Source organism: Sarcophilus harrisii, chromosome 2 (genome assembly GCF_902635505.1).
Source record: "Sarcophilus harrisii chromosome 2, mSarHar1.11, whole genome shotgun sequence".
In the NCBI taxonomy this organism is placed as follows: Eukaryota; Metazoa; Chordata; class Mammalia; order Dasyuromorphia; family Dasyuridae; genus Sarcophilus; species Sarcophilus harrisii.
The window spans coordinates 565,096,100-565,113,976 of NC_045427.1; the positions used below are offsets into that span (position 1 = coordinate 565,096,100).

The 17,877-nt window shown below is 38.7% G+C and overlaps 1 protein-coding gene across 7 annotated transcripts in view; it reads right to left on the bottom strand.

Moving 5' to 3' along the window:
* Positions 1 to 2,193: 2,193 nt before the first annotated feature.
* The window catches only part of XPNPEP1 (X-prolyl aminopeptidase 1), a 64,220-nt gene continuing 48,536 nt past the window's right edge, over positions 2,194 to 17,877 (bottom strand). For all 7 annotated transcript variants that reach the window (XM_031955816.1, XM_031955819.1, XM_031955815.1 and 4 more), the window contains 10 exons: positions 17,428 to 17,478; positions 15,351 to 15,409; positions 15,100 to 15,177; positions 12,517 to 12,588; positions 11,041 to 11,101; positions 9,326 to 9,395; positions 6,871 to 7,044; positions 6,485 to 6,561; positions 5,682 to 5,780; positions 2,194 to 2,751 (listed from right to left, as the gene is read on the bottom strand). In XM_031955816.1, the coding sequence (XP_031811676.1) occupies positions 2,623 to 2,751; positions 5,682 to 5,780; positions 6,485 to 6,561; positions 6,871 to 7,044; positions 9,326 to 9,395; positions 11,041 to 11,101; positions 12,517 to 12,588; positions 15,100 to 15,177; positions 15,351 to 15,409; positions 17,428 to 17,478 (870 nt within the window). In that variant the 3' untranslated portion in view covers positions 2,194 to 2,622. The remainder of the gene's footprint in view (positions 2,752 to 5,681; positions 5,781 to 6,484; positions 6,562 to 6,870; positions 7,045 to 9,325; positions 9,396 to 11,040; positions 11,102 to 12,516; positions 12,589 to 15,099; positions 15,178 to 15,350; positions 15,410 to 17,427; positions 17,479 to 17,877) is intronic.

Sequence of the window (17,877 nt, forward strand, 5' to 3'; positions counted from 1 at the left end):
ATCAGTCATTACTCAAACCCAAGCCTTCATGGCTTCAAGGCCAATTCTCTGTTCACCCTAAGCCAGCTCTCTAACTCTTACACATGGAATCCAGGGAATAAAAAGACTGTGAAAGTATTGAGAGAAATGAGCATGATTCATTTAGACAAAGAGCTGATCACTCTCACTGGTATAGAGGGAATTCATGGGATCAGATGGACTCAATCATATCCATTAGGATACAAATTATTTTGCCTTGGAAAACAAAGCACTGTCTATAACTTAAAATACCATTTTCTAGGTATAAAATCCTAGCATAGCAGAGGGAGGGAGAGAAGAGAGAGATGGAAAAAAGAGGCAGAGACAGAGAGAAAGGAAAAGGAGGGAGAGAGAGTGGAAGAGAAAGAAGGAGGGAGGGAGGGAGGAAAGAGAGAGAGAGAGAGAGACAGAGAGAGAGACAGAGAGGAAAAACAAAAAAGCAACACCAGTAACATTACATAGCTCCTACTTGGAGAGCATTAAGGACCTGATCTTGACTTCTGTTTTGTTTAGCTATCCAGTGGTTCCTCTTTGTGGGATCGGGAAACTAAGCACAGGAAACATGGTAACCAAAATCATTCTTTTGGCTAGAGATTACAACCTAATTTTTAAAAAATTTTCATCCTTTGAGCATCTAGATGATTGGACTGATAGTCCCACTTTTCAGACTAATACTTGCTACTACCTCCAAATGAATGTGGAAAAGTGATCTTTAATAAAGTACTACTGAACTAGTGATGCTGTAATTACTTTTTACATCCCTTCATGTAACTGTAGTTTTATTGATGTTGAGGGAGCACGTTTTCCTTTGAAGACACAAATCTTATTGTCTTTGATCAGCTAACAATGCTCTCAGATGAATTCAATCTTTGGGACATTTAAGGTAAGGACCTACATTCATCTCTCTTCTTGCTGATCTTCCTGCCTTATCAATGTAATTTCACTGGAAGGATAAATTGAGGCTAAAATACAACTTTGGGTTAGGCTCCTGCTTAGATCCAATGCCTTTTCTCTGACCAAATATTTTTATTATTTATATAAAACTGAGAAAGAACATCTTATATGAGCTATATTTTTATCACCCAATCTTCCCTCTGAGCTCCTGCACATTACAGTTTTATTTTTGTCCTCAATCTTTATGGGGCCATCTTGCCCAGTTTATTTCTCTTAGTCCAAAATGCCAAGCTGACGTAGGCCTCTGGCAGGAAGCTCCCGACAGGCAGCAATACCTGAACACTTTTTGTTTTCTTGGCCTGATCCAATTAAATCAAACTTCACTCTGAAGGTTTCCTTGTGAAGTGACAGGTTCAATAGCCTGCTGGATAAATATTGGAGTTACCGTTACACTTGAGTTACAGTCTGTTTAAACTGAAAGTCGGCTGCATTTCACTATTCCCAGATCCTGAGAGAGTAAAAACTGAAAAACATCACAGGCAATTGCTTGAGTCTCCTAGGAAAAGCTAAGGCCTTGAGTGAGGGAGTTGGGGGGAAGAGGGTAACAAAAGAATAATACAATGAATACACTTCAAACCATTCAAGCAGAAAATGGCCATGGGCCTGCAAAACCTAGACTTGAGAGAGCAATTTTGAAACAAGGCCATCTAACATTTGATCTTTGATGGATCAACAATTATAATGCTACTGTAAAACGTATATTCGTTTCTTTCTTGGAGAGGTTTCAAACATAATCTAGGCTTGAGATGGCTAACACTTCTTCTAGGCTACGGAGGATTTGGTGATCTTTGGGAAAAGAAGTCGGGCTGAATGTAATTCGGGGGACACTTAATCCAAATTAGGACCACACCATCCCATGATCAGTCATGGATCTGCTCTGCTGCCATTTCTCCTGGTGGCTTGGACCGACCCTACTCCTAATCGATAAATAGGGAGCAATCAATCGTGGTGTTTTACTAGTAATTTCCCTTCAAATCCACTAGCTACCCCAAAAGCTAAGCACTTCCAGGATTGCAAGAGTGAACATCAAGATATTATGTAATCTAAGAAGGGACAACACATTGAGTGAATAAATAAATGAATGGTGGTAGCCCGAGTTTTCCTCCATGGTGACTTCCTACACCGAGACCTTTGCTGGAAGGCCATACCAAAAATAGTTTGTATGAACTGATAAGGAAATGGCACCCCAGTGAGAATGGTGAGAAAAGAACAGAGACGATGGTGAGTTTTGCTATTTTTTATTCACTGATCATAAATATATCTTCATGAGCATTGCAGTTATCATTAAAAACATGCTAGCACCTGGAACCTGGAACCGGATCCTGTCAAAGAGCAGTGATTGTTTCATGGTGACCAGCCAGCGCGCAGGGCCTTCCTGCGGGCAACCCTGACCATGTGTTTGGTTTTGAGGCACCTGTACTCATGGTGTGGTGCTTTTACTCTTGGCTTATTCTCGACAATTTCTTTAAAAAAAAAAAAAAAAAGAACAAGTGTTTTTCCAAATGGCAATCAAAGAAGATTTTCAGTTCTTCTTGGAGTCAGAGAAAAGGAAGCAGGGGGAGGAAAGGGGAGGTCGAAAGGTGTCAGGAATGTGTCATATTTACTTCATTCCCAAAAGCAAATTAAAAAAAAAAAAAAAATCAAGTGGCGTTAGTGCCGTATGGAAATCGGGTTTGTTTCTTTGATGAGCCACTCCAGGGCTTCCTGTCGCCCCTGCTTCTGCAGTTCCTTCCCAATCACTTCCCTGCAGGTTTTGTGATAATTGTTGAGCCAGTCACACTGAAAAAAAAATGACAGAGACAAAGAGAGAAATTTATTCACTCCTATATCCAGTAAATTTATACCTGAGCACCTACTGCGGACAAAGGCCCTGAGCTTTTGGGCACAAGGGGTCAGGAGAAAGTCCCTAAGAAAAGGTTAAGTCCTTCACAAAAGGAAAGAGCAAGTGTTAGCAAACTGGAGGTGAAGAAATCAGGCATCTGAGGAGAGAAAGCACAAGCCGGGGCAGTGGAGCCTCCACATGGGCCCTACCTCCGGCGAGCACACAGTAATGAGAACTGCGAACTTTGATTTAAGGTTTTAAAAAATATACGATACATACGTAATCTCATTTGATCCTCACCACAATCTAATGAGATAAGGGCTATTATTATTAGCTGCACACAGCACCAAACCTGGGATCAAGAGCACCTGAGGTCAAACCCATCCCTGAGACACATTATAATTGTTATTGCTGCTGTGGTGGTATCTTGACTGTCTGAACTGGATTTAAGTGAGGCAGAGTTGCACAAAGTCATCAGAGTCATCAAAGTCCAAGGCAGGAGTCAAGAAACGGGGGATGGCCCAGGATGCAGTGGATGCCCTGGGCATCTCTGATGGCTGGCCACGCTCTGGGCACTCCCCAGCAGCTGCTGCAGCCGCCTTCGTGGCCGCTGAAACACACTCTTCTCACCGGCCCACTTCACCAGGGGAAGTCTTCACATGCTTGGGGTCAACATCTCCCTAACTCACCAACGAATTTGAGAACTATCAGTTACCTGATTTAGCTCATATGCCAAGATGGTCAATTCAATTACTATAGCTCAGATACTCACTAGCTGTATAACCTTGGGCAAATTACTTAACATTTATATGCCTCAGTTTCCCCATTTGTAAAATGGAAATAAAAATAACAGCCACCTCCTAGGGTGAGATATTTTAAAGTGTTTTGCAAACCTTAAACCACTACATAAATAATTAGCGATTACTCTAACTTTCATTTTGATAGATGAGAAAACTGAGTTGAGAGCAGTCAACTGGCTTGCCAGGGATCACACAGAGATTAAGTCTCTGAGGCAGGATTTGAACTCAAGTTACCTGATTCCAAGTCTAAGGCCAACCTGGCTCTCCACACATGTGAATGAGGAAGCAGGGGCTCAATGTGTGGAAGCCAGCCTTCATAGCTCTGCACTGACAGGACCATGGAGCGAGCCCTTGGGCAGAGGAAGGAGGGAGACAGGAAGATCTGGTATACCTGAAGGGCCACAAGGTCTGGTCAGTTCTAAAAGTATCATTTCCTTGCACATCTCACCCTTATCCCAAGACACACCACAGAGCAGTCCAATGACACAGGAGCCATTACAATTCTGGGGATGATCAATGGCAAGTCCGTCACAGAGAGGAAAGGCTGGCTCCCACAGTCATGCTTTCCACCCCCCTTACCTCAGCAAAGCAAGCACAAAAGGCTTCAAAGTCAGACAGTCCGGGGAAAAGGACAGACAGAAAGTATATTATTATAGCCAAAGGCTCCAATACCATGTTTTCTACATGACAGTACACCTCATTCATTAAGGAAAGATGACTGGAATTGCTTTTCTCCATCCTTTATTCCCCTCTTGCTAAATGTCCTTATTTTCCTCTCCAAGCTACATTCAGCATGTCCCTCTACCATGTCCCAGACACTCCTTCATCCTGCAAGTTCCCTCCAGTCCTGGAATTCATCCATTGGAAGGATGTTTTGCCCTCTGGCTCCTCCCAGAACTTCCATTAAAGAAGCTGCCCAAGCCAGTCCTACCTTCATTCCTCTCCAGACCACACTCACCTTATCCCATCCCACACCACCCTCTTTCCTTTATGTGTTGTCTTCCTTCCAGGGGTGTCAGCTCTTCAAGGGCAAGGACTTTACTTCTTTCTGCTCCTTCGAATACCCCAGTGCTTAGGACAATGCCTGGCCCATTTAGTAAGTACATTTGTTGGCCCACAAAGCCCTAGACTAACTATAGTAAAGTATAGAGCTTTAACAGCATTCACATGCAAGCTTCAAGGCAAAAAGTCACTATTATTAACTATTTGCTGAGACTTTTGACCACCCACTCTAGGATCCCTCGGCTCCTGTTTTATCTGCCCAACTTTTTACCTAGTACTTGCCATGACCTGCAGGGTTCTGCATGTCCAGACACTAGCTACTTCCTCCCTTGCTCTGACCTTCATATCCATCGAACTCTTCCCGAATTTCGCTCAGGACTCAGTCTCTGGACCTCCTGACTACTGTGCCATCGCAGCCATCAAGTGCTGCTCCAGGTACCAGCACCTTGTTTAGTGCTCCTATCCTGCCTGCTCATCCCATGCTAAGATGACAAAGTATTTTGATTCTTCTGGGCTTGATAAGTGAGAATCAAATCCAAAACAGGAATGTCAAATTTGTCACCATGTGGGCATAGACTCTGTACAAATACGCCTACAACTATTAACAGTTTGTCTCCTCATTAGCAGAGTCAGCAGTACAGTAAAAGTCCTCGGTACTGCATTTTCTCTGTGTTTCACAAACCACAAGCTGCCAGTCCTATATACAGGGAAACTAATGAAGCCACAGTATATTCATCTGTATAGCCCGCCATACAAACGAGAATCAGATAATGTCCCCTGGAGATCACAGAAGTCATCTGGTCCAACTATGTCATTTTACAGGGGGAAATTAAGCCAAAAGAAAAAATGAAATTTCAAAGGTCACACAATGAGTCTGCAATACAACTAGCAGATCTACTAAATACCAGCTGGGTGTTTTGGTTTGTCTTGTTTTGTTTTTTACAATACTCTTTAAATGCCTGCCCTTGCATAATCAAAGATATTCAGATTTGGAAAGTGAAGATTTCCCCCCCTCAATTAAAAATGGGAAGAGAAGAGAATGAGAAAGTATCCACACCCATAACTCCCAATGCCCTTGATCTTACCTCTTTCTGTGTCAGCAAATTCACATCTATCATTTTGGTCTGTATCGGAACCAATGTCAGGGGCTCAAAAGTCAAGCTTCCCCGGTTATTGAAGTTATACTGTGTAGGGAAGGAAGGAAGGAAGGAAACAGGAACTTTTAATCCTTTAAACCAGATGCCACTATCATGATGTACTTTCTATAAACAACATCACGAGGACGCTTCAGCAGGCTCAGCTCAGATTAGATGTGACCAAGAAGAAATGTGTTGTAAGCCAATTCCCATTTTTAGTGAGGATAAGAAAAACAGCTCAAATTTAGAACAGGGGATTGAAGAGACCCCCTCCCTGCAATGTGACATTTTCCAGAAGTATCATCAAACTCCTAGGACTAAACAAGTCCTTGAATCAAGCCTCCTTAATACACATAAATCCCTTCATAACATGGGTACTGAAAACAGGACTAACTCCTACCTGTCAGGCTAGGCCCTGACACATGGACAGTGCGAATAAATAAATCTGCAAGCATGTGATAGCAGGTTTAACAGAACCCTCATCATTGTAGTCACATGCCAGGCCCATCTTCACACACTTTGAGCAGCAAAGTCTCCAATTTCTAGAATTTTACAAAGAAGAAGCTGAATCTGAAGGATGTGCCAAAAGGCAGCAAATTTCAGGGAAAAGCTCAATCACTAAGATGCTCCCAGTTCAAACACACACAAAAGCATGTCTTCTCTTCAGGATTCTGATATTATGAAAGGCTTTAGACTTTCTCAAAGGACTGGGGGGTTGAAAGGGAACAGGAGAGGTTTACAAGTAAACTTGCCTTGGTCTTTGTTGAAACCACTAGTACAACATTCTCAATCCGGATTCCAAAAGATCCATCTTCATAATATCCAGGTTCTGGAGAGACACAAGACAATTACCTAGAGCTGACCTGCAGAATCAACAGTCCTCAGGCAGAGTCTGTTCCAAGAATTCTGAGGCCCATTTGAGAAAACAGAACTCAACAGGTTCAATCATCTCTGTGATAGTTGAGCGTATCACGCCCTCCTCCTTCTCCCATCCTCAGCTTTTTGACTCAAGTACCAAACCAGTGTAATTGTAAACTGACCTCTGGGGGGAAATGGGGAACTGCCCTCCTCCTTGCTCTGGCTTATGATTCATCCCACAAATACTCTTAACACAGAGGGAGAGAGACACATTACTTACCATCGGTTACAATCATGCCGGCCTCCAGAGGCTCATCCGAGAAAGTTTTATAACTGATGCCACAAGGACCCTCATGAACATTCAGGAAGGAGCCCACACCATGGCCTGTCCCATGAAGGTAATCCAGGCCAGAGTCCCATAAGGCAGAACGAGCAAAGGAATCAAGGAGGTGCCCTGAGGAATCAGAAGGAATCCTTTCAGTTATAACATAAAAGCAAGTCTCCAGTGAGAGGCAAGATGAGAGTGGAAAGAATTGTTACACAGAGATCTGGAGTCTAGTCCAGATCTGCTCCCTAACTAGCCATGTGATAAGTCACTCTAACCTCTCAACCTCAATTTCCTCATCTGCCAACCAGAATACAATATGCACAAATATCACTGGGTATAAAGAAAGCTAAAAATCCTATGCAAACCAGAGTTATTTATGAATTATAATTATTATAACACTGCATACTTTATACCATGTATAAAATATAAGCAGGAATATAATTTTTGAATCCCTTTTCCCACCCTCCAAAGTAGTAATACTCATGTAACAAAATAATATCTCCACCTATTAACTTTAGTTGTCTTTTAAGGTCTATCTCAACCTAACTCAAACCCTCCCTGCTCCATAAAACTTTTTTCAGATCTCCTATTTCAAAATGATTAGACTTTTCATAGTACTTGGTATTTTTTTTTCCTTTGTGCTTTTCTTTTTCTTCTTTATATTAAATTATGTATGTCCTTATATTCCCTTATCAGATTATAATTATAATAATATATATAATATAATATAATATAATATAATATAATATAATAATAAGAATATAAGAATATAATTATAATAATAAAAAATATTTTTTCCTTTGTGCTTTTCTTTTTCTTCTTTATATTAAATTATGTATGTCCTTATATTCCCTTATCAGATTATAATTATAATAATATATATAATATAATATATATAATATATATAATAAATATAATAATAATAATATAAGAATATAATTATAATAATAAAAAATATCAGATTATAAACTCCATGAACAGAGGCATTATGTCCTATTGATCTCTCCTAGTACAACACAGTGGAGGTTTAATGAATGTTTGCAATATAAACAAGAGAAAGAATGAAAAGGATGATTTACTTGAGAAACTGTAAAAGCAAAGATGGTCCCAGAACAGATACTGAAGCAAACACTTCCCTCCTTGTTTCAAAAGGGTCAGGGGCCTACTATAACAATGATGTTATACAATGTTTGACATAGTCACACTATCAGATATTTCAACTTTTTTTTTTCAATAAAAATATTTTCAAATATTTCTTTCTGCCAAAAAGTAAGTTAAGTTTGGGGTGGGGGCAGAGAGACAGGATTGAGAAAAGGAGAGATAAGAAATGAATGTGACAGTAAGACAAAACATTTTAATGTAAAAACGTATTTTTTAAAACAATACATTTGCTATAACATGGCTAATATAAAAATGGTTCACATGTATCATCTATATCAAATTGCTTGCCTTCTCAAGCAAGGGAGAAGGAAGAGAATTTGGAACTTAAGATTTTTTAAAAGGAATGTTTAAAATGTCTGTTTATATGTAAATGAGAAAAAATAAAATAAAAATTAAATGAAAAAAATTGGCTACAAAACAATAGTTCATATTTACAATATAGTACTTAGCATTTTATGGTTTCTAAATGCTTTGCTTTTTCCAAACCAGTGAACAAGAATTTTCTTCCCCTTTTCAGATGAGAAAACTAAGCTCCCAAGTAGTCACACTCATGAATAGCTCTCATCAAGCTGTGATCTGAACCTAAGTTTTCTGAATTTAAGAGCATTTATCTAATCTTCCCAACAATCCTAGAAGCAGCTAGTATCTATCAATCAGTCAAGGATTTATTAAGCACTATATGCCAGGCACTGTGCATAGAGCTACATAATAATACAAACACCATTCTCTTGTCAGATGAAGGAAACAGAGCCTATAAAGATTCAGTGATTTGCTGAGATCCTACAGCTACCCAGTGAAAGTCAAGACTTGACTACTCTAGATTTCCAAACTCAAAATCCAGTACCCTTTCACTATAACACCACTCTGCCTCCATCATATCACATAACACCTGTAAACAACAATATAAAATCATCACAATACCATTTTTCTTTCTGATTTCTTTTTACCCCCAAATTAATTAATTCAGCATGGTATAGTGGAAAGAGTTAGGACTCAGGGAGATTAAGTGAGTTCCCCTGACACAGTGTCAGGGCCAGATCTGAACTTACATCTTTTAATGTATCTTACAGTTAAGAGAGCACTTAAAACATGCTCCTGCCCAATAAAGGACAGCCTTTTCTATTTGAACTTAAGAGAATCCATTACTTGTTGGTACTGTGAAAAACCATTCATTGATCTGTCCCATGATCCCACCAGAAGAAAAAGCCTTCAAAGTCCATGCTTAATGGCAGGCATAATCATTTACCTTTGGTTCCAGTTGGGAAAATGGCAGCACTCACAGCTATGTGGCCCTTGAGGACATACGTAAAGCATTCCTACAAAGCAGAAAGCATAATGAGGAATCAGAGCCCAGGGCATCAGCTACAGGCAGGAATGAAGAGAAAGAACAAGCTCCTTCATGTTCTCTGATTATGGACAGTTATGATATCATGCAGAAAACCACAAGAAAAAGGAAAAGGGGAGCCCTAGGTCATCAAAGTGATTTTCAAGAATCCCTTTAAAAATGAACTTACAAAAGAAATGTTCCAGAGATAACAAAAGCATATTATATTTCAATATTTTCAATTGACTCTCACAACAAAACTCTGAGATCAAGAGGTATGATAAAATCATTGTATTAGATCAGCTTTCAGTCCCCTTTTCCATTTGAGAAATGACTTGCCATAGTTATCAAGTAGTAGAACCAAGATTAGAAATCAAGTCATCCTTTAAAAAATTTTTAATTATATCTTGTAATAATTTACTTTATTTCTAAATATATCCTATTCCCCTCCCCTACTCTATCACCTAGACCTTGTAATAAAGAGTAAGAGGCAGGAAAAATCAGCCCAGATTATCAACCAAGTCTGCTAAGCACATGCAATGTTCCATTCTCATAGAATCCCACCCATTTCTGTAAAAATGGAAGTGCATTTTCTCATCTTTTTCCTGAGACCAAGCTTGAGCTCATGTCTCCTCTTAGTTCAGTGATTTTGCATTGCCTCCAAAAAGTGACCCCTCACTTTATAAAGCCACATCCAGAATTCAATCCAAAGTTCTTTCCCAAGTGGCAATTTTCAAAATGAAACCGGGAAAGAGGCAAGAAACAAGAAAAGTCAATTCAGGAAGTCAGTTCAAATGAAATAACATTTCTAAAGCATTTAGCTTAGTGTCTGCAATACAACAAGTACCTAATAAATGCTTGTTTCCCTTACTATCTCCTCCTATACTCTATTTTGTGAACCCAATTTCTGGGAGAATCCCACCCTGCCTTTTCATCATGGTCTAGGAAAGCACATGTTTTTGTCAGAAACACAATAGTGCTTCTCTACAAATTGTGGTATACGACTCATCCAGGAAGACAGATCTGAATTCTGGACCAAAGACATTTCCAAAATCAAACCCACTTGGCTAAAAAGAGATAAGAAAATGCACTTCCTTCCTTTCTTTGCAAATAGAGTACTATGAACATAAACAGTACATTTCCAGCTTCTCTCTTTTTTTTCCCTCCTCCAATCTTTATTATGAGGGAAGGCTGGTTGAGTGGAGGACAGATATACTCGGAAATGTGATGTAAAAACAAAACTGCATCATTAAAATAATACAAAATTTTGCAAAGAAAAGCCAGAAAATTTCAATACTCAGTTTAAAAAGTCAACTGTGAGGAAAGAAGAATCCATCCCTAGAAGAACCTTGTTCTCAATGATTCATGTCAAAGTGAAACAAAACAGAATCTTTGTCACCTTGACCTTAAGAAAATACCTTTGAAATTTCTGCAAATATTCTGAGCTTTAATAATCAAACAACCTCATAAAGTTGATAATCCTGACTTCATGGTAAACTATTTCATTGATCTACATATAATTTTACTATTTCCAGAATTCCTTTCATAAATGAAAAAGTATTGCTCCTTGTTTAAAAAAAAAAAAAAATCAGAACTGCTTTTTAAATTTGTTGTCACTATATCCTGGAAGGACTTACCTTTTCATATGCTGACGGGGTCCCAAAGTGCATAGTTCGTGTCACATCCGTTGTTCCATCCCTTTCCAAAAGGAAAGACAAAAAAGCAAGTCAATCCAAGCCTTTGTTGAAAAGGAAGAGGAAAGGCACTCTATCTACAAATGTACCCAACATGGGAATGAGCTCAAGCAGCATCCTGAAATATACTTCCTGGCCTGAGACAAATCAATGGTTTGGTAGAAGATGCCATTAATGAGAGAGAAGCTGTGTTGGAATACTCTGTGGCCCTAACTAGCTAGATCCCATCCCTAATGTCTGTAGATCTTTCTTGCTGTCTCTTTATGGTTTTTAATTTATAATCTAACTAATAAATATTCATTATGAGAAAAAAAGTGAGAGAAGTTTGCATCCTGTAGTAGACAGAATGCAAATATCCCAGCTGAGACTAGCCAAGGTGAACAGGGACTGGAGGATTAATGCCTCAACCTACAAAATAGTGGTAAGCATGCAGGAGAGAGCCTAAGTGCCTGAAAGCAGATAAAAGAGATAAAAGAAGACCTTGGAGATAACATTTTAAATGAGGACTTTTAAAATGAGGACAAATGAGACTCTTAAGAGCATAAAAATAATTTGCCCAAAGCTACACGCTCAGGTAGTAGCAATCCTAAAATAAGTACCAAGACCTACTGTCTCCCTCCCCCTTCACATATGATGTATAAAACACAACTTTATGTGCTGAGAGAACCAATTACCTATAACATTGCTTGTGCCAGCCCTAAACCTTCAATCATAAGGATATTATTACTAATAGCTAGGCCATTAATTCAACCGGAAAACTGTGTTTTCTAACAGGATAAAGGGATGTTTTTTTAATTAAGTTTTCCATTATCATTAACCCCCATTTCATTTGGAATGAAGCATTAAAAGTTACTGCTCAGGGGTGTATCTCAAATCACCAGTACTTAGTCACACAAACATATGCTCTTTAATTTATTCACATGCTCTCCCTCCCTCTCTCACATCCTCACACATGAGAGCTGACTCAAATTTCATCAAACTGTCTTCTAGAGGTTCAGCATGGAGGTTTACTGTATATATAACAGTCACAAGAATGAGCCCTTTAAACGTTGGAAAGTATCCCTTCTCATTTTCCAAGGGTCCCAGGTCAGCTGTTGCCTATTATTTATGGGCTGAGCCCAAGAAGTTTCAAACAGTTCTAGAAACTTGGTTGTTTATGAACATAATAGCCTCTTGTTGATGACTAATATTTCTATCAAACTGTCCTTTGTGGGAATAGAAACACAACTGTGACATTTCAAGGGAAAGGGATAAGTCATGGAAGTGACTCCATTGGAAGGAAATACAAAATGGAGAAAGGGAATTCAGCTGGAGTTAGGTAACTGGGTTACAAATGTCCCCTTTGCTATTTTTATTGGACTCAGATATTGAGTATTATTGGACTGCTATTATTGGACTCAGATTTCCCAAGTCACTTACTTGTACTGGGCTCCTGAGTCTATAAGGTATACTTCATTCAGGGATAATGTTCTATTCGTCTCTGGGACTGGCCTAAGAAAGTAAATAAAAGTTAATTATTCTAGCTATTCTTATCTTATCAACTGGAGAATCAACACCTCCCCCCTCCTAGACTATACCATCCCAATCACATGTATTATACATCTTTAGTTCACTCATAGAGCCAGGCAAATTTCTGGACAATATTATATTTGCTCAAGTATTTAGTGATTGGAATTTTAGTAGGTTGTACTTGCTTTGCCTTCAGCATCAAGAAAAACAATATTCTAGATTTCTTAGTATAATTCCAGTCACCCAGTATTGCTTCTCCACATTATCCTTATCTGAGCAGATAAGGATAATTTCTGGTGGGTCCATCATCAGAAATCCAAGGTTCTGAATGATCTTTATTTTCTCCTTAGCTCAATGTTACCACACACCCCCATTCTCAGTCCTCAACACTTAAAACATATTTTTCTTTCCAAGATCACAAAGCAAGCACTGTTCATTTTTCTAAATGTGTGTGTGTGTGTGTGTGTGTGTGTGCATGTCACACAATGGTAAACAATGGAATCACAGAACACATTGATAAAACAGAACTGAGATATGGGGGGGGGGGGAAGTTACCAGCATCCATGTCACTGCCACAGTGGCAATATCATAAAAGTGTGGAATGATGCAGAATTCTAAAGTCACTGTAATAGTCCATTACAATTAAACTTAATTTTCAGATCATGTCTGTTAGGAAAATTTACAATCTAAGTTGAATTTGAAAATGAAACTTAGTTTTTAAAGGTTGCTGTTTGGTTTGGTTTCCTTTTGGTTTTTTGGGGGGGAAGAGATGAGGGCAATTTAACTGTTACGTTTCATATCGTCTAACCAGAATTCCAAAAAAATTATATATATATATATATATATATATGTGTGTGTGTATGTGTATATATATATATATATGTGTGTGTGTATATGTATGTATGTGTATGTATACATATATAATATATATTTATATATATGTATGTATGTGTATATATATATATATACTGATGCCTAAATATGTACTAAGGAAATACAATGAATCTGAAAATATCATTTTCTCAGGGAATGAACAAACCACTAATGTGATATTACACTTTTCCATAAAGAGAAGAAAAAACACCCAGGCTACCATTTCTAATCTACTACTATTACTACTACTACTACTACTACACTGACCTAGAAGAGGTAGGTGGCTCAATGGAATCTATAGATTCTGGAGGCGTGAACTTCTGAGTTCAAATCCAGTCTCACTCACTAGCTGTATGACCCTGGACAATTCTGTTTGCCTTAATCCACCAGAGAAGAAAATAGCAAAGCACTCCAGTATCTTTGCCGAGAAATCCTGTAGACAGTATTGGCATGCTAGGATCACCAATGAAGCCATGAAGAGTTGGACATCATTATGTTGTCAGAGAAAATCACTGGGTGAGTTGTTTTACTTAATTAGTGGTTTTTCATTACAAATAAGGATAATTTATGTAGCTGAGGTGGGTGAGAAGCAAGGGAAAGAATAAGGATTTACTAAGTACCTACTATGGGCCAGGAATTGTGTTAAGCTCTTTTACAAATGTTATTTCATTTTAATAAGAAATGTATATATAATAATTAATGGATGAAATTAATGTTATATTATAGTAATGGAATAATCCCGTCATAATTATGGGATGGCTAACCAGAAGTGGCTGTGATATAAAACAAAAGTCACTAAAAAAGAAAAGAAAGAGAATGGTCTGGGACTAGCAAGCAAAAGGAAGTCTGTAAGCAAGGCCCCTGTTTCTGAGAGGGCCTTTTCTTCCTCAGACCATTAGATTATCAGTATCTACGGATGCATCTTATCACACTCCAGAAGACTAAGTTTCTAAAGAGTAGAAACTGTATCTTAGGCATCTCCATATCTCTCCCAGTACCCAAGTGCTAGGACTATAGTGGATACTTAATAAATGACTGTTGAATTGAATGGGTATTGAATTAAATCAAATTTGTATCAAGTATATGATCATTTGAAATTAGTGCATTGACATATTGTCCTTCCAGGGAGGGTTTGTAGGCTCATAAAATGCCTTCAAAAAAGCTCCTGGGTCCTCCAAAATATTGGGCAACTCTGTTCAATTTGGGGCCAACAGATCACAGATTTAGAAGGGGAAGGTGCCTCAGAAGCTATGAGTCCATCCCTCACTTGAGAGATAAAGGACTCGGGGAGATGAAGAGAATTACCCAGTGTCACAGAGGTAGGGTCAGAGACGGGTCCTGAATTCAAGTCCTCTGGTTCCAGTCAGTGCCCTGCCCACGCTACCATTTATACCCAGGGATTAAAAGGCAATGGACTTATCAGTCATAACAAGAGCCTTCCCTCCCCACTCAACAGGATAGGCATAAGGAGGGAGTCATGTATTTCCCCTACTCTCACAACACTGGATGAAAATCTAACACGGCACTAACAGCCTCCCACAAAGTAACTTTTCTCCCCTGATCAGACTCCTCTATGGAAGCAGCAAGAAGGCCACTGGCAGGCTCCTCCATATCCCTTACGAGTAGTGAATGATGGCGCCATTGGGTCCAGTGCTGGAAATCGTTGGAAAGCTGAGGTCCACAAAATCGGCCTGTTGCCTGAAACAGAAACATTCAGTCAACCCCAGCTAGTCCCTTACATGTCCCTAAGGGACTAACTGCCTTTAACCCATTTCATAACGTATGTTCCACACAGCCGACAGCCTCTCGCTCTGCCCATCCCAGAAGCCAACAGGAGGTGAGAGGATGCCCAAAACACTGGAATTTCTCACCTACGAAATTCTTCTGCCTTGTCTGCTGCGGAGATCTCTGTCACACTGCCTTTGGGAACCTGACAAGGAAGTAGAGAGTAAATCAGCTGGAAAATTAAAACTTAATTTAATTATCTTGCACACATAGGAAGAGGGCAAGCTAAAGGCTTATTAATTCATTCTAAAGCCTTAGATTGCAGATAGATGCAGCTCTAAAAGATCCAGCATATGCCCTCTTCAGTTCAGTGTGTGCATGATTTTTAAAGTATCTAATTTACCTAAATTGCTTGAACTGAAATATATCTTCAGCATGATAGAACAAAGCTCTGGACTGGGAGCCAAAAGACTTGGATTCTAATTCTGATTCAACCAAATTAGCTGGTGACCAAGAGTAAATCACTCCCCAAACTCTCTAAGTTTCACTTTCATTTGTGAAATGTACGGATTAGACTACAGTTAAGTGCCAAGTAGTAAGAATAATGAATCAATCCCCTGAAATGACTGTATATTTTTTAATTTCCTTATTTGAAGTTATAATTAAGAATAATGTGGTAATTGGTTCCAGCCCAGTGGAAACACACAATATAAACAACATAGCTAGTTCAGAGGCTTTGTTATTCTCACTAATCAGGGCCTAGCTGTAAATCAGAGGTTAACTGGTTTTTGTGTTCTGGGCACATTTGGAAGCTTGGTGAAGCCCCCAAGCCCTTTCTCAAAATAATATTTTTAAATATATGTGTGTATGTGTGTGTATGTATATATAAACATATATGTTATATATACATACGCACACATACATATATATGCACATATATATATATATTATATAGGATGATAAAGGAAATCAATTATTTCAAAATAGTTATCCAAAAAAATATTTTTTTAAACAAGTTCAAGGACCTTAGGTCAAGAATCCTAGAATTAAATCACTAGAGTCCCACCTCACACGTTCCAATCTTAATTTTCACTAGTGCATTTTTCTGAAAAATATATAATACTAATTATTTCCAATTAAAATCCTATCCTCATCAAGTAGGATGTAATAGGTTCTAGGTTATATCAGCAGAACAAGTTATTTTATAGGCCCTACCAATATGGAAAGGTTTCAAGTATGGATCCAATGACAAATCACCATTCACAACTGAGCCTAGCTAAATATGGTGTTCATCATGAGACTGATGTTTCTGATCATGTCAACTCATGAAACAGTCTGCTTAAGGGATGGGGAAGGTATGGTTTGTATCAGAAGAGAGCATATTCACACCAATGAAATCTCAGCTCATGAAAGCATCCACACATATTTATTATGGGACTTAATGCTTTTCAAAGCATTTTCATGTATTTTATTTCTTTAATTTTCAAAACAATTTTGTGTAAGGAAGTACAGGGATTATAATCTTGAAAATTCAATTGAGAAAAGAAGCTCGGAGGGTTTTTAGGAATTGTCTGAGATCACATAACTAGTGAATGAGCAGTGTCAGTAACTAAGAATTGATTAAGTGTTTACTTTGTGCCCGGCATTACAAAGAAAGGCAAAAACAGTCCCTGTTCTCATGGAGCTCACATTCTAAATGCTAAGACTCAAATTCAGGTCTTCTTGCTCCAAATTCAGGGCTCTTTCCATGCTTAATTAGCTACCTGCAATCTTAACTACTATATAAATGGACAGCTAAATTTAAAAATACATAATTAACAAAAATGGTAACAAATCTTTGGGCTTCACTTTGAAAAAATACATGGAAATAAGGATTATACAAGGGCCAACATAATGGTCCAAGGCAACTCCTTTCCAAGGAAAAATGACTAGCCAAGAATATATTTTCTCTCCTTTATCTCTCCTCACACATCTGCTTGCCTGAAACCCCTTAATAAAATATTCAAATTGCAAGAAAAGTGTTGTTTTTTTTGGTAATGTCCCATCACCAGGACCAATCCTGGTACAACAAACAGGCAGGATTCTGCCCTGGATTGAAATCCTTTTTAGAAAACAGGAAGAGAATTCCAGATTCACAGATGTTCAAACACAGATTCATCATGGGCTATATAAAAATATGTTGCTGGAAAGATAAAGAAAAAGAAAAAAAAACAAAAAACTAACCTCTTTCTCCAGCCAGTTAAAGAGTTCACAGAGGGCGACAGCATCTTTGATCTATACAAAGAATTATAAAAACAGATGTATAATTGATGCTGAGATTTAGAAAGAGAGAGAAGAAAGGGGAAATCCCAGCTTTCCTTGAGGCATACTGGGTAACTAATGAGAATATAACAGTGCCAAAAAACTCATGCCTGAACATGTAGAGCCCACCTCATTTTTCAGTATTCTAGAGGAGTAGAGCAACCACAGTTCTATAGAAAAGGGCCACTAGAACCCCAAATCTCCCCTGCTCCCTAGCCATCTCTGCTACAAACAAGGCAAACAGGAAAAGGAACGATTTCATACACCGGACCAACATGGACCGTGGCAATAATGGAACAGCAGGCGAGCCACAGACTATCTCTAATAAGGTCTTGCTGACTCAGGGCTCAGGATCAATCCAGAGATTGCAAA